The 16,244-nt window shown below is 46.7% G+C and overlaps 1 protein-coding gene across 1 annotated transcript in view; it reads left to right on the top strand.

Moving 5' to 3' along the window:
* The window catches only part of IFFO2 (intermediate filament family orphan 2), a gene marked incomplete at its 3' end in the record, with an annotated part of 83,111 nt that extends 66,872 nt beyond the window's left edge, over positions 1-16,239 (top strand). The window contains exons 2-5 of the mRNA XM_089665565.1: positions 2,283-2,343; positions 2,432-2,527; positions 13,340-13,480; positions 16,117-16,239. Of these exons, the coding sequence (XP_089521691.1) occupies positions 2,283-2,343; positions 2,432-2,527; positions 13,340-13,480; positions 16,117-16,239 (421 nt within the window). The remainder of the gene's footprint in view (positions 1-2,282; positions 2,344-2,431; positions 2,528-13,339; positions 13,481-16,116) is intronic.
* Between the last annotated feature and the right edge of the window lie 5 nt (positions 16,240-16,244).

Below are 16,244 nucleotides of genomic sequence, written 5' to 3'. Positions count from 1 at the left end.
CATGCCTGTGTCTCTGATCTGATAAGAGGTCCATGCCTGTGTCTCTGATCTGATAAGAGGTCCATGCCTGTGTCTCTGATCTGATAGGAGGTCCATGCCTGTGTCTCTGATCTGATAGGAGGTCCATGCCTGTGTGTCTGATCTGATAAGAGGTCCATGCCTGTGTCTGAATGTTTCTGGCCCTTTAACTCGTATTGCACTGGGATGCTGTATATCGAGTTACCCATCCGCCTGATTTTTACTCCATCGATTGGCCGGTTCTGTGATTTGAGGAGGCCACATTCCAGCTGTAGGCTGGTATTGACGAGAACGTATAGATTGTGACTCTGGAATGTGTCTTTTGCCTCATTTCAAATAATGATTTTTTACAGCTTGCGATGAGAACTGGCAGGTCTCCAAAAATAGCCGCACGCCCGCATTCTTCGCCGCCAGACTAATAGAACAAAGATTTAGAGCTATTCTTTGAAGGGTAACAAGTACTATTTGTAGCTACATCACAACTCAAAAGTACATTACCTCAATTTTTATTATTGAATTGGACATATTTAACATTTCTCGAGCCAAAGCCTTTTTTTTTGCCTTGGAGGGGTATGTGGAAGGGTTAGAACACCTGTCAGGTTTTCATTGCTGTCTTCCTCCTCAGTGGGCAGATTTATGCTCTTTGTCATGGGAACCATTGTCACCAGGACAAACTGTGATGGGAAATCTAAACATTTGAGTTGTCACCAGAACAGGAAAAGAGGATAGATCTATAATGAGGACCCGCCTAAGCTATCCCATCAGTCTGTCCAGTCAGGCAGGCCTTTGCATTGCATACTTGTTAGTCGGGGGTGGGCAGTTTAACTCCTTCCCACCAGCTGTAGACATACATGTGGCCTCTCGGCGGGTGGGCATTAACGCATATATGCTTGGCACAGTTGCCGGCGGCTAACAGCTCTCGATCTCTACTTGGGATCGGGAGCTTTCCCGATCATGTGACCGCTGTGACAGCCAATCCTATCCCAGGTGTATTGGTGCACATAACTAGACATGCTATATCATGTAATATGGTAAGCTAGCACCTCCCTGGGCCAAACATACATAGGAGGGAGTGTGACCGACCCACCAAGGCTTGCTCTCGGCATTCATCACATTGTTGTCCATCATTAAAGAATGATCTGCTCTCTTCATGGCCCATAATTGGGGGGTAGAAGGCTAGCCCCTAGTCCCCTCCAAAAGCCCCTGTCCAGGTTGGGTCTGTCGCATTGAGATTGACTAAATCTAGTGCAGCTTTGCATAGAAACCAATCGGCTTCCAGGTTTTATTGCCAAAGCTTAACCGAACAAGCTGCAGCTAGAAGCTGATTGGCTGCCATGCACAGATGCACCAGATTCGGAGTGCTCTGGTTTTAGTAAATCTCCCCATAGAGTCAGCGGAGCAGCCTGTCTGTGGGAACCCATTAGGGTATTTGCATACATCCCATGGTCTGCCCCAGTTGCTCAAGGGGCAGCGCCATCCACTACCCCCTCCCCCTACCACCACCTACAACCCCCCCTCAAACACACACACACACACCCAAAGCTACTCCTTGGAAAGGGTGGAAGTGCCCAACTGCCACCGTTTTGACAACTGCTGCATCAACAAGGGTGGAAGCACAGCTACCACCACCATCTTGTTGACTGTCTGGCCTGGATCCATGGAACCCACACTCCTTCCCAGAGTTCTGGAGCAGTGTACCATGGCCTTCCCCTAATTACATCTGTTTTCTAATTTCCCATTGACCCCAAATGGGCCAGAAAGGGACAGATGAAGGGCCAGATGTGGCCTGTGGTCTGTCTGCTGTTGGTTGAGAAAGAAGTTAGAGATGAAGAAAATTGTACACGTCAGAGAGCCCCCTGAATGGGTCAAGTGACAGGGTCTCTTTAAATCTACTTTGGCGGTTTGATCATTCTGAAAGCGATTCTTGCCCATAAGGGCTCTTCTAATGAGGGAAGCATGTGAGTTCCCAGACAGACATGAAGAGTTTATGTTTTTTAATGTAATCATGAGCCGTGCTCCTCAGTAATGCAGACTATGGTCAGCATTGTTTAGGGATGAAAAGGTTTTTCACTGAACTCGTGGGAGTGGAACTCCGGCCTGGAGGTAGATTACAAGAGAAGAACATCCTCACATTTACAGAACAGAAAAATGATTTAACTGTTTTTTGTTTTTATTCCCCCCCATCTCTGACCTCCCTCCTTCTCTCCATTAGTTTTTAGCAGCTACAATGACTGCTTTAACCATCTGCACATTTTGTCTTACAGATGGGAAGAAGAGTTTGCCAAGAGGACCAACCTGGAGTCCATGGTGGAGACCCTTCAGGAGGTAAGATGGAACGAGGCCGACAAAGAATAGAGACGTTAAACCCAATAAGATGGAGACCAGTCTCTGACATCTCTGCCTTGGTTTTTAGGAGGCTCAAGAAGCCTACAATGTCCACGATGAGCTCAACAACAAAATCGAGAGACTGAAATCTGAGCTGGTGGTCTTCAAAGGTCTGATGAGTGACGTAAGTACCCCCCCAGGAAAGCGACCACTTTTTTTCCTGACATGGTCACTGCGGAATGTTTAACCCACACTGCTTCATCCATGTAAAACTGTCGGGCACTGAAGTGAAATGCAGAACTTCCCTCTATAGAACATAAAAAGTCCACTTGGCCCCCCGCTTCTCCATCAGCCAAAGTAACAGATTGGTGAGCTAGGTTTAAAGGGCCAGGATACTTACAATGGAGGTTATGTTGTGCAGTAGAGCTACTTGTATCCTTCACAAATAAAGAACGTTTGTAATCATTTCTATATCTGTACCGAGCGCTATATCCTGTTCCAAATACTATACAGGTACTGCTCTTCAGTACAAGGGCCACAGTGTATAGTTTACAAATATTTGCTGGCTGGAAAAAAGAAATTAGTTGTATAAATGGATGAATAGATGTGCTCCAAGAAATCACTTCATATTAGAAGCCTCCCCATTACATCGGAACCCCCATCAGACCCCCTCCTATCACTTCAGAGTCCTCCTATCTGTCAGAGTCCTCCATGCATCTGGGTCCCCATCAGAGCCCTTACCCGTACACATCAGGGTCCCCACCAGAGACCCCAACCATATACATCAGAATCCCCATCAGAGACTTCCCTTGCATCAGGGTCCCCACCAGAACCCCCTCCCCTCCTTCCCATACATCAGGGTTCCTATATCGGAGACCCCCACCCATACACATCAGAATCCACATTAGGGTCCCCATCAGAGACTTCCCATCCATCAGCATCCCCATCAGAGACCTCACCCATAAACATAAGAATCCCCATTAGAGTCCTCCCATGCATCAGGTCCCCATCAGAGAAATCCCCCCCCCCCCCCCCAATACATCAGGGTTCCCATCAGAGACCTCCCATCTATCAGTATCTCCATCAGAGACCCCCCTTACATCAGGGTCCCCTTCAGAGATCCCCCCCCCATACATCAGGGTCCCCTTCAGAGATCCCCCCCATACATCAGGGTCCCCTTCAGAGATCCCCCCCCCCATACATCAGAGATCTCCCATTCATCATCATCTCCATAAGGGTCCCCATCAGAGACCTCCCATCCATCAGCATCTCCATCAGAGGCCCCCATACATCAGGGACCCCGTCAGAGGTCCCCCACCATAATATATCAGGGTCCCCTTCAGAAATCCCCCCCATACATCAGTGTCCCCATTAGAGACCCCCCCCCCCCTCACATCAAGGTCAAAATCACACACCACCCTATACTTTAGGGTCCCCTTCCGAGATATCCCCCCCATACATCAGGGTCCCATCAGAAACACCCCTCTCCCATACATCAGGGTCCCATCAGAAACACCCCTCTCCCATACATCAGGGTCCCCATCAGAGACAACCCCCCACCCCCCCACATCAGGGTCAAAATCAGAAACCCCTTTACATCAGGGTCCCCATCTGAATCAGAAGAGACCACCAGATCAGAATCCTGTGTGGATAGGCTACCAACCCTAGCTGCAGGCCGAATAAGATCTCGGAGGACTGAATGTGGCCCCGGGCTGTAATTTGGAGGCCTCTGATCTAGAGCAAAGCATTTATAACACATTTTCCGACATCACCTATGGGCGAGTGGCACCAGTTGTTCCAAAGGAGAAAGCAAAGTGCCCCTGTAAAAGACGTCACCCAGCTTGGCAAAACCAAAGAATCTCCTGGCGGTGCAACAATGACTGCCACATGGCTCCCTGCCCAAAGTTCTGCAGGAGACCTCTTCCAATCTGTAACTGGCAACGGCGTAAAGGAGAACAAGTAGGATTACTGATGGGAGACGACTCATTTTCTTGGATGTTCTTTTTCCTGCACAATGATTGCACCCTCTTTTCAATATACACCCCGAATTCTTATGTTTGTGAATGGTATGAATAGCCCTCCTCAACCAGCACGGTCATTTGGCTCTACTGGCCCTTTAAACTGGACAATCTGTGTGTTTTAGAGGTGATTTTTGTGTGTTTTTTGGCCGTAAAATGATAGATTTGCAGTGATTGTGAGACTAACATGGTGCGTAGTACATGCATGACCTTTTATTGAGCATGTCCTGCTGGAACGGGGAAATGGGATTTCAAGCATTCTGGTACGGATATGAGGTCAGTGTGACTACGAATAGCTGAATCATCGAGAGGTTAAAGGGTGAGTCTGACTCTTTCTAGTTTGGGGAAACTCAACCATTCCAAAGTCATCCTTGTCTTTTCAGAATGGACCAACATGTGCCGGTACCTTTACTTGGGCTCAAGGGAACAAAAATGACTCAACAATTTACATTGTTGTCAATCAAGCCCTAAAGAAGGGGCCACTCATAGATTCCTTTGGATCCTTTTTTGGATTGACTTTTATTGGAATGAAGTTGTATCTGGACCCTTTGGTGGTGTGATGCAGTTTTATACCACATCAACTCTGGATGGGCGGTAAAATGGCTGCCATCCGCGCATCCTCACCGTTGCTCTTCATTTTTATGTTGTTATTGTTTATGCCTCGCATTAATCCCGAAATTGAAGCTTTGTGGGCCGCTGCAGTCAGACGATAAAATGACATTCAGAGGGTTAAAATAGTTCAGTGCGTTGGGTTGGGGAGTTCTGGGAGAACAATGAGGAATTGATGCCATATTAGGATTGCCGGCCAAGGAAACCAAACCATGAATAATGCGTGTGGAGTCTGCTGCCTGAAACCTGAGTCCGTGGAGCCGGCAGGAAATGTCTGTTCTTATGAACGGATAATATGCCTTTCTTTTTTTTTTTTTTTTTTTTCGTGGGATCTGCCCCATGCTAAGCCAAGTTTTGCCAAGTGATGCCACCAATTTTGTAGGATCTGCCCCATGCTAAGCCAAATTTTGCTGAGTAATGCCACCAATTTTGTGGGATCTGCCCCATGCTAAGCCAAATTTTGCTGAGTAATGCCACCAATTTTGTGGGATCTGCCCCATGCTAAGCCAAGTTTTGCCGAGTGATACCGCCAATTTTGTGGGATCTGCCCCATGCTAAGCCAAGTGATGCCACCAATTTTGTGGGATCTGCCCCATGCTAAGCCAAGTTTTGCCCAGTGATGCCACCAATTTTGTGGGATCTGCCCCATGCTAAGCCACGTTTTGCTGAGTGATGCCACCAATTTTGTGGGATCTGCCCCATGCTAAGCCAAGTTTTGCCCAGTGATGCCACCAATTTTGTGGGATCTGCCCCATGCTAAGCCAAGTTTTGCCCAGTGATGCCACCATTTTCATGGGATCTGCCCCATGCTAAGCCAAGTTTTGCTGAGCGATGCCACCAATTTCGTGGGATCTGCCCCATGCTAAGCCGAGTGATGCCACCAATTTTGCCAGCTTTTGACGCTAGTGTGAAAGGGCTCATTCACACTAAATTAGTGGTAACGCTCTGCAGTTGAGCTGCGTTTTTACCATGACCCTCCAACTGCTTTTCCTGCTGCCTTGCAGGAATTCTACCCCCTGTTGCTTCCGATGGGCATAGCGCCTGCCAAATACTCTCTTCAGAGACCAAACCTAATGTAAACCGCCCACAAGGCTGCATTCACACCTCAGCGCTTTGTAGCTCTAGGACAATGGTCTGCAAACTGTGGCCCGGGGGCCAGATGCAGCCCTTTGCTTGCTTTTATCTGGCCCTTGGGTCGTTATTCCCCCCCAACTGTCAGCAACAGTGGGGCATAGTTACTGACACAGACAATGGGGCACTAGTTCCCTCACTGACACCAATGAAGGGACACTATTCCTCGATGGGGAGCTATTCCTCCCAGTGGCACCAACAAAGGGGCACTATTCCTCCCACTGGCACCAGTGATGGGGCACTATTCCTCCCACTGGCACCAGTGATGGGGCACTATTCCTCCCACTGACACCAGTGATGGGGCACTATTCCTCCCACTGACACCAATGATGGGGCACTATTCCTCCTACTGGCAACAGTGATGGGGCACTATTCCTCCCACTGGCACCAGTGATGGGGCACTATTCCTCCCACTGGCACCAGTGATGGGGCACTATTCCTCCCACTGGCACCAGTGATGGGGCACTATTCCTCCCACTGGCACCAACGATGGGGCACTATTCCTCCCACTGGCACCAACGATGGGGCACTATTCCTCCCACTGGCACCAACGATGGGGCACTATTCCTCCCACTGGCACCAACGATGGGGCACTATTCCTCCCACTGGCACCAACGATGGGGCACTATTCCTCCCACTGGCACCAACGATGGGGCACTATTCCTCCCACTGGCACCAACGATGGGGCACTATTCCTCCCACTGGCACCAACGATGGGGCACTATTCCTCCCACTGGCACCAACGATGGGGCACTATTCCTCCCACCTGCTACAGTCTGGACCCCGTAGAGTTTTAAGGACAGTAATATGGCCGTTTGTTTAGGAACTTTGGAGACCCCTTCTCTAGGATGCCCAACAACAAAATCCCATTCATGTCAATGGCCCCTGTTCACACTCAAATGGGTATAGGGGCCACTGAAATGAATGGGATTTTGCTTGTTGGGCATCTTCAAGCTACGAAGCGCTCAGGTGTGAATGCAGCCTAAGAGTTTAAAAAGTGGAATTGCAAAATCTGCAACAGAGAATTCTATTTTTTAAGGCAGTTCCCCGTTCACCAAATACAACAAATGTGGGATTTTCACCAAAACCAGCCAGTTCTGCTCTCCCGGCACGGCGTGTGTTAATTTCCAGCTTCTCCAAAACAAGATCTCTTTGTCTCCAAGTCCGGGATGGCGGCTGCGCTCTGCGCCTTTTCATTGGTTTTGTTTTTTCTATTTTTATCCGCGTACGGTTTTTTGGCGAGCCGGATCAGAGTCGCTCAGCGGAGTGCGGAGTTTGGTAATCCTCGGAGGGCGTTTTTCTCTTCACCTTTTGTCTCGCATAACAAGCTGATCCCAGAGTCTGAAGGGTTGAAGATACAATATATGGGTGAAATGTGACATAAAGGAGTTAAAAAAAAAAAACAAAACAAGAAAAACCCCAAAAACGCTCATTTCCATGGTTTGTGAATAGAAGTGTATGTGGTGGGAGCCATGCCGTCCCTTTAAAGTAGAATTTCAGGCTTAACATAACTAGTCCTAAATCTGTCTCCTCCCCCTTCTAACACCTATGTGCCTGTTCTCAGCCCGCTCCAGTCCAGTCATGTGATCCCCTGTGGCAGCTGCAGGGGAGAGGAGGGAGCGCTGACAACAAATGGGCCATTCTCAGCCCGCTCCAGTCCAGTCATGTGATCCCCTGTGGCAGCTGCAGGGGAGAGGAAGAGTGCCACCCACGGCTGGGAATGCTTTGGTGCAGTGACGTCATCAAGGCAATCCCAGGCATTGTTGGCACTCTTCCTCTCCCCTGCAGCAGCCACAGGGGATCACTTGACTGGACTGGAGCCAGCTGAGAATGGCCCATTTGTTAGCGCTCCCTCCTCCTCCCCTGCAGCTGCCACAGGGGATCACATGACTGGACTGGAGCCAGCTGAGAATGGCCCATTTGTTGTTAGCGCTTCCTCCTCTCCCCTGCAGCTGCCACAGGGGATCACATGACTGGACTGGAGCCAGCTGAGAATGGCCCATTTGTTGTCAGCGCTCCCTCCTCTCCCCTGCAGCTGCCACAGGGGATCACATGACTGGACTGGAGCAGGCTGAGAATGGCCCATTTGTTGTCAGCGCTCCCTCCTCTCCCCTGCTGCTGCCACCGCTGGATGAAACAGGGGAGCCATTGGATTATGTGACCGGGCTGGGAATAGGTAAGGATAGATGTCCTTCTTACACAGGTTAGTCAGCATCTTTCCATAGTTAGTCTGGCTGAAAAAATACAAAAGTCCATCCAATTCAACTAAAAAAAAAAAACTGCTCTGTCCATGTGTCTGTCCCATGGCAGGTAGGTGTACATGGAGAGTCGTAGGCTCCATTGTAAGCTGCTTTCACCCGCTCTGTCCATGTGTCTGTTCAATGGCAGGTAGGCGTACATGGAGAGGCGTAGGCTCCATGGTAAGCCGCGTTCACCCGCTCTGTCCATGTGTCTGTCCCAGGGCAGATAGGTGTACCAGGAGAGGTGTAGGCTCCATGGTAAGCCGTGTTCATATGCTCTGTCCATGTGTCTGTCCCAGGGCAGGTAGGTGTACATGGAGAGGCGTAGGATCCATTGTAAGCCATGTTCATATGTTCTGTCACATGGCAGGTAAGTGTACCTGGAGAGGCATAGGCTCCATGGTAAGCTGCATTCACATGCTCTGTCCATGTGTCTGTCCCATGGCAGGTAGGTGTACATGGAGGCGTAGGATCCATTGTAAGCCGCATTCACCCGCTCTGTCCATGTGTCTGTCACATGGCAGGTAGGTGTACATGGAGAGGCATAGGCTCCATGGTAAGCTGCATTCACATGCTCTGTCCATGTGTCTGTCCCAGGGCATGTAGGTGTACCTGGAGAGGCATAGGCTCCATTGTAAGCCATGTTCATATGCTCTGTCCATGTGTCTGTCCCAGGGCAGGTAGGTGTACCTGGAGAGGCATAGGCTCCATTGTAAGCCATGTTCATATGCTCTGTCCATGTGTCTGTCCCAGGGCAGGTAGGTGTACATGGAGAGGCATAGGCTCCATTGTAAGTCATGTTCATATGCTCTGTCCCATGGCAGGTAGGTGTACCTGGAGAGGTGTAGGCTCCATTGTAAGCCGCGTTCACACACTCTGTCCATGTGTCTGTCCCATGGCAGGTAGGTGTACATGGAGAGGCATAGGCTCCATGGTAAGCTGCATTCACATGCTCTGTCCATGTGTCTGTCCCAGGGCAGGTAGGTGTACCTGGAGAGGCGTAGGCTCCATTGTAAGCCATGTTCATATGCTCTGTCCATGTGTCTGTCCCATGGCAGGTAGGTGTACATGGAGAGGCATAGGCTCCATGGTAAGCTGCATTCACATGCTCTGTCCATGTGTCTGTCCCAGGGCAGGTAGGTGTACCTGGAGAGGCGTAGGCTCTGGCTCTATAGAGGAATCCCTTTCTTTACATAAGTGTTCACACTAAGAGCTCGATTTGTGAGCACAGAAGGGAGGCAACCGCCCAACTGACAATGAAGATTGTAGAGTACGTGGAATGTGGCAGGTCGACTCTCAGGGAGTTGATGGACGTTGTGCGTGTTTAGTCGGTGGAGTTGGTTGCGAGGATTATTAAAACACAAACATATTTTCTATTGTATTCGGCAACAAAAATATTGATGTCGGAGCGAGCCGCCCGTAATTGCCCCAGATTGCTGGGCGCTTATATCAGCTGAGTGACGCAAGTCGGTTGTCTGGAAGTTCTCTAGTCGGTTGAAGAAAACAGACAAGGGGCCACCAATAAAGGACTTCAGACACCTGAACATGGGGCCCCTCCTAATGTCTGCACCATAAAACTGAATGAAATGGAGCAATTCTTCGCTGTAGACGGGGACAAAACATCCCAAAGCATTAAAACTCCCCCAAATGGCACGCCACTGGTCCCTCCTAAATAGTATCACCTAGCGGGGAACTCAGATTTATCCCCAAGCTGAACAGACCCGGGTCAGTAAACCGTTTATTATGATTGATATCTCACACATACAGCCATTGACATGAGATCTATCCATCATATTTTCTCATCATTCACTGATGCAGGTCTGTTCAACTCGAGGCTCAATCAGATCTCCCTGCTAGTCAATACTTTCGGGGGATGGGTGGAAAGACATTGGGGTATTTTTAATGCAGTGGGATGTTTTGTCCTTGTACAGTGTTTGAATGAAATGAAACAATTCTTTATTTTGCAGTTTTGTGGTGAAGAGGTTTCTTTAAGGGTGTGTGTGTGTGTTTGTTTTGTTAGAGAATATCAAGGTTTTGGGTATAACTTCTTAGAGCCAATCAGATGTTCTGCAGCTCACAAGACTGTATAATTCTTAAGTTGCTAAAACTGCCATTTGCTTCTCCCAGGATTGCAGTTTGCTTTGACTGTCCATAGGTGACTATGACCCATCTACACTTGGTTGTGGTCATCCATAGTTTGCTGTGACCGTCCATAGCTGGCTGTGATCATCCATAGTTTGGTAGGACCCATTTACGGTTGGCTGTGGTCATCAATACATGGGAAGGACCCATCTACGTTTGGATGTGGCTGTCCATAGTTGGCTATGAGCCATCTCCAGTTGGCTTTGACTGTTCATAGTTGGCCATGACCCATCTACAGCTGGTTGTAACTGTCTATAGTTGCTTATGACCCATCTACAGTTGAGTCATAGACCAGTATGGACTGTCACAGCCAACTGTAGATGGGTCATGGCCAACTGTGGATGACCACAGCCAACTGTACATGGGTTATGGCCAATTGTGGATAACCACAGCCAACTGTTCATGGGTCATGGCCAACTGTGGATGACCACAGCCAACTGTACATGGGTCATGGCCAACTGTGGATGACCACAGCCAACTGTACATGGGTCATGGCCAACTGTGGATGACCACAGCCAACTGTACATGGGTCATGGCCAACTGTGGATGACCACAGCCAACTGTACATGGATCATGGCCAACTGTGGATGACCACAGCCAACTGAAAACTGGTCATAGCCAACTGTAGATGGGTCATAGCCATCTACAGTTGGCTGTGACCGTCCATAGCTGGCTGTGATCATCCATAGTTTGGTAGGACCCATTTACGGTTGGCTGTGGTCATCAGTACATGGGAAGGACCCATCTACGTTTGGATGTGGCTGTCCATAGTTGGCTATGAGCCATCTCCAGTTGGCTTTGACTGTTCATAGTTGGCCATGACCCATCTACAGCTGGTTGTAACTGTCTATAGTTGCTTATGACCCATCTACAGTTGAGTCATAGACCAGTATGGACTGTCACAGCCAACTGTAGATGGGTCATGGACAACTGTGGATGACCACAGCCAACTGTACATGGGTTATGGCCAATTGTGGATGACCACAGCCAACTGTTCATGGGTCATGGCCAACTGTGGATGACCACAGCCAACTGTACATGGGTCATGGCCAACTGTGGATGACCACAGCCAACTGTACATGGGTCATGGCCAACTGTGGATGACCACAGCCAACTGTACATGGGTCATGGCCAACTGTGGATGACCACAGCCAACTGTACATAGATCATGGCCAACTGTGGATGACCACAGCCAACTGAAAACTGGTCATAGCCAACTGTAGATGGGTCATAGCCATCTACAGTTGGCTGTGACCGTCCATAGCTGGCTGTGATCATCCATAGTTTGGTAGGACCCATTTACGGTTGGCTGTGGTCATCAGTACATGGGAAGGACCCATCTACGTTTGGATGTGGCTGTCCATAGTTGGCTATGAGCCATCTCCAGTTGGCTTTGACTGTTCATAGTTGGCCATCACCCATCTACAGCTGGTTGTAACTGTCTATAGTTGCTTATGACCCATCTACAGTTGAGTCATAGACCAGTATGGACTGTCACAGCCAACTGTAGATGGGTCATGGACAACTGTGGATGACCACAGCCAACTGTACATGGGTTATGGCCAATTGTGGATGACCACAGCCAACTGTTCATGGGTCATGGCCAACTGTGGATGACCACAGCCAACTGTACATGGGTCATGGCCAACTGTGGATGACCACAGCCAACTGTACATGGGTCATGGCCAACTGTGGATGACCACAGCCAACTGTACATGGGTCATGGCCAACTGTGGATGACCACAGCCAACTGTACATGGATCATGGCCAACTGTGGATGACCACAGCCAACTGAAAACTGGTCATAGCCAACTGTAGATGGGTCATAGCCATCTACAGTTGGCTGTGACTGTCCATAGTTGGCTATGACCCATCTACTGTTGGCCATCTATGGATGGCTACTGCCAACTATGGACAGTCGCAGCCATGACCCATCTACAGCTGGTTGTAACTGTCCATATTTGGCTATGACCCATCTACAGTTGGCTGTGACCATCCATACCTGGCTTTGATCATCTGAAGTTGGCAATGAAGTGCAATAATACTAGGTACCTGTGATCCGTTGTGTTTATCTAGTGGTCACGAGAAATGAAGGCTGTTGTTTTTAGAGACATTCACTAACCAGTTTTGACCAGGTGACTGAAATTACACATTTTGGGGATTTCAGCTTTCCTGTAACTTGCAGAGAAATCAACGTTTTGTGTTACAGCAAAGATATACTATTTTTTTTTTTTTTAAAAGGGTCAGACCACCCAAAACTTCTCTTTTGACTACAGGTGAGCAGACTAATCTGCCATTGATGCATGTTTCCTCCCACCTCAGATCCCTACCTAAGGTGTGGTTTACAAATCTGGAAATTTTAGGCACAGAGACCACTGGAGTCCCTCAGAGCCAGTTAGATGGCTGAATCGTCCATCGGTCACATCAGAGTCAGCTCACCCTTTTTAAATCGTAGACGACCATTTTTGGATGCAACCTAACTTGACTTACAATTTTCACTATAGTGTGAATTATTCAGGCAAATGTTATAGTCTGTTGGGTCACGCCGAATCAATCTGATCTTTGGCAGGGAGTCGATTTTTTTCCATTGTTCAGTGCAGCAGCTCAACGTTCTGCAGTCACCCGGCCTGCCCTGCTGGCTTGAATGGCTTGTTTTATAAATTGCATGTTCGTGGAATCGTTCCTCTTGAAGGTTGAACCCTATGGCATTAATCGTATAGCACAACCGCAGACCGATCACGAATGACATACACAGTACTGAATGTGATTTATACAATGTAGAAAATAAGGTTTTTGTACAAGATTTATATAAAAAATAAGAGAAAGAGAAGATAATATCCAAAATATCCCCCGCAGCCTATGACCGATCTCGACTCAAAGATCCAGGAAAAAGCCATGAAGGTGGACATGGATATCTGCAGGCGGATTGATATCACCGCCAAGCTGTGTGATGTGGCACAGCAGCGCAATTCCGAGGACGTATCCAGGATGTTCCAGGTGACGGAACTTCTCTCTTTCTCTCTGTTTTGACCTTCTCATCCGGCCAAGCGGTCCGCTCTGGGACCCCCTTTTCCTTTTTATTATGTAACGTAAGCACAAAGTCTGGGGACCCATCCTCTATTGGGGGATCATTTGCTTGGTTGGTGTTGCGATTCCAGTTGTCTATTGCTGCGTTCACAATTCATCGGCGCAGCAACAAAGAAAGGTAAACTAAGATCCGGGGAGGTTCATTGGAAGCCGAACTCCAGGCTGATGGGTAGATACACACATGAAATGTTCTCTATACAGGCGGACCTCCGTTTACAAACGCCTCGGTGAACGGAATTTTCGGTTTACGAATGAAAATCCGTTGAAAATAACGCCTCGGTTTACAAATTTCTTTTGCAATACGAACGAATTAATTGGTTTTCAACGCATTTACAAATTTTGTTTTTAATCGTGTCCCTGTACAGTATTTATGCCTTTAAAGTGCACTTTATAAAGAGTTTTCAACAGATAAAAAAAAACTTTTTTTTTACTTTTTTGTGACCTCCGTAATGCATTGAAAACCAATTAATCCGTACTGGAGGTCAGAAAAAAAAAAAAAAAAGTATTTGTTGAAAACGCTTTATAAAGTGCACTTTAAAAAGGCATAAATACTGTACAGGGACATGATAAAGAAAATTAATTTGTAAAATGCATTGAAACCAATTAATCTGTTCCGGAGGTCAGACAAAAGTAAAAAAAAAAAAAAGTATTTTATCTGTTGAAAACTCTTTATAAAGTGCACTTTAAAGGCATAAATACTGTACAGGGTCATAATTACAAATTAATTCAGAACAAATTAATTGGTTTTTAATGCATTTTACAAATTAATTTTTTATCATGACCCTGTACAGTATTTATGCCTTTTTTAAAGTGCACTTTATAAAGAGTTTTCAACAGAAGACTTTTTTTTTACTTTTTTATGACCTCCGTAAATGCATTGAAAACCAAAATAATCTGTTCCGGAGGTCAGAAAAAAGTAAAAAAAAGTATTTTATCTGTTGAAAAACTCTTTATAAAGTGCACTTTAAAGGCATAAATACTGTACAGGGTCATGATAAATTAATTTGTAAAAACCAATTAATTCTGAATTAATTTGTAATTATGACCCTGTATAGTATTTATGCCTTTAAAGTGCACTTTATAAAGAGTTTTCAACAGATAAAATATATATTTTTTTTTTTATTTTTTTTTTCTGACCCCTGGAACGGATTAATTGGTTCTCAATGCATTTACAATTTATTTATTATTATTTTTTTTTTTTTAATCCTGTCCCTTTTATGCCTTTTAAAGTGCACTTTATGAAGAGTTTTGAACAGATAAAACTTTTTTTAAAGGCATAAAGGGACAGGATTTAAAAAAAATAAATAAATTGTAAATACATTGAAAAACAATATGTTCCGGAGGTCAGAAAAAGAGTAAAAAAAAAAAAAAAAAGTTTTATCTGTTCAAAACTCTTCATACTTTTTTTTTTTTTTTTTTTGACCTCCAAAAATGGATTAATTGGTTTTCAATGCATTTACGATTTTTTTTTTTTTTCTTTTTTAATCATGTCCCTGTACAGTATTTATGCCTTTTAAAGTGCACTTTATAAAGAGTTTTGAACAGATAAAAGACTTATTTTTTTACTTTTTTTTTTTTTTTTTTTTTTTTTTACCTCCGGAAAAGATTAATTGTTTTCAATGCATTCCTATGGGAAACCGCGTTTCGGTTTCTGAATTTTTCGCAATATGAAATGTCCCGCAGAACGAATTACATTTGTAAACCGAGGTACGCCTGTACACACACTTTATATATACAAATCCCTTGAGAGGTAGCTCATAATATAAATATATATATATATAATGTGTATGTAAACACACACTCTATGAGCTACCTATCCAGGGATTTGTTCGTTCAGTTCTGAGTGACACCATAGGCTATACAGCACAGCTGTGTCTGGCAGGGCAGGAGACCTGATTTTTCTCTGCTGCAGTTAGTCCATACTTACAGGTCTTGCTCCTCCCCCAGCCACTGATTGGACAGTGAGTGGAGAAGCCTCAGCCTGAGATACTCTCTCCTTCCATCCACATAGGTCACCAAGGCAGGGCAGTTGATTGGCTCCTCGTGCTGCTCCTCCCAATCGGTCACATTAATCAGATTCAGACAAAAGTGTAGCTATATATAAATAAATGTAACAATGTATTAATACAGAAGAGCATTTCTTTGTGTATTTTCTGTCCGCTCGGAGTTCAGCTTTAGGGCCGTGTCAGCTTTGCTGCGTTTTATTCTTTGACTTCTTCCCATCACGGTAGCCACCACCAGCCACGCAAATAGAAGGTTTTCCTCCCATGGTTGTGCGGTGCAGGTGCAGCGGTGCAGGTCGGAGCCTCTGCTCATTGTGTTCTGTAACATTGTGATTTGTAACTCTGTATCTCCCTCCTGTCCTGTGTGATGTGTGGGGACCGTAGACTAGGGCTTTGCTCTGTGCTGTGCATCCTGCTCTGCATTGCATGCGTGCCACGGCCGAGGCTGCCACTGAATGTGCACACAGCGTCCATCCTACCCACTGAGCCACACGGGCCGGACACAGGAGAGGTTTGTGACTCACGAGGCTTCTATCTCCGAAGGTGGGGGCCGTGACGAAAAAGAGGGAGAAGAAGCTGACCAATGAGGACAACCTCTCCGAGCAAGACGCCGACGCCGGCCACTTCTCCGAGGACGAGGTCAGCTGTTCCCTCAACATCACCGATGAGAT

Source organism: Staurois parvus, unplaced genomic scaffold (assembly GCF_062004578.1).
Source record: "Staurois parvus isolate SC_StPar_1 unplaced genomic scaffold, SC_StPar_1.0 ptg002242l, whole genome shotgun sequence".
Lineage (NCBI taxonomy): Eukaryota > Metazoa > Chordata > Amphibia > Anura > Ranidae > Staurois > Staurois parvus.
This window is presented reverse-complemented; position numbering and strand designations above follow the sequence as displayed.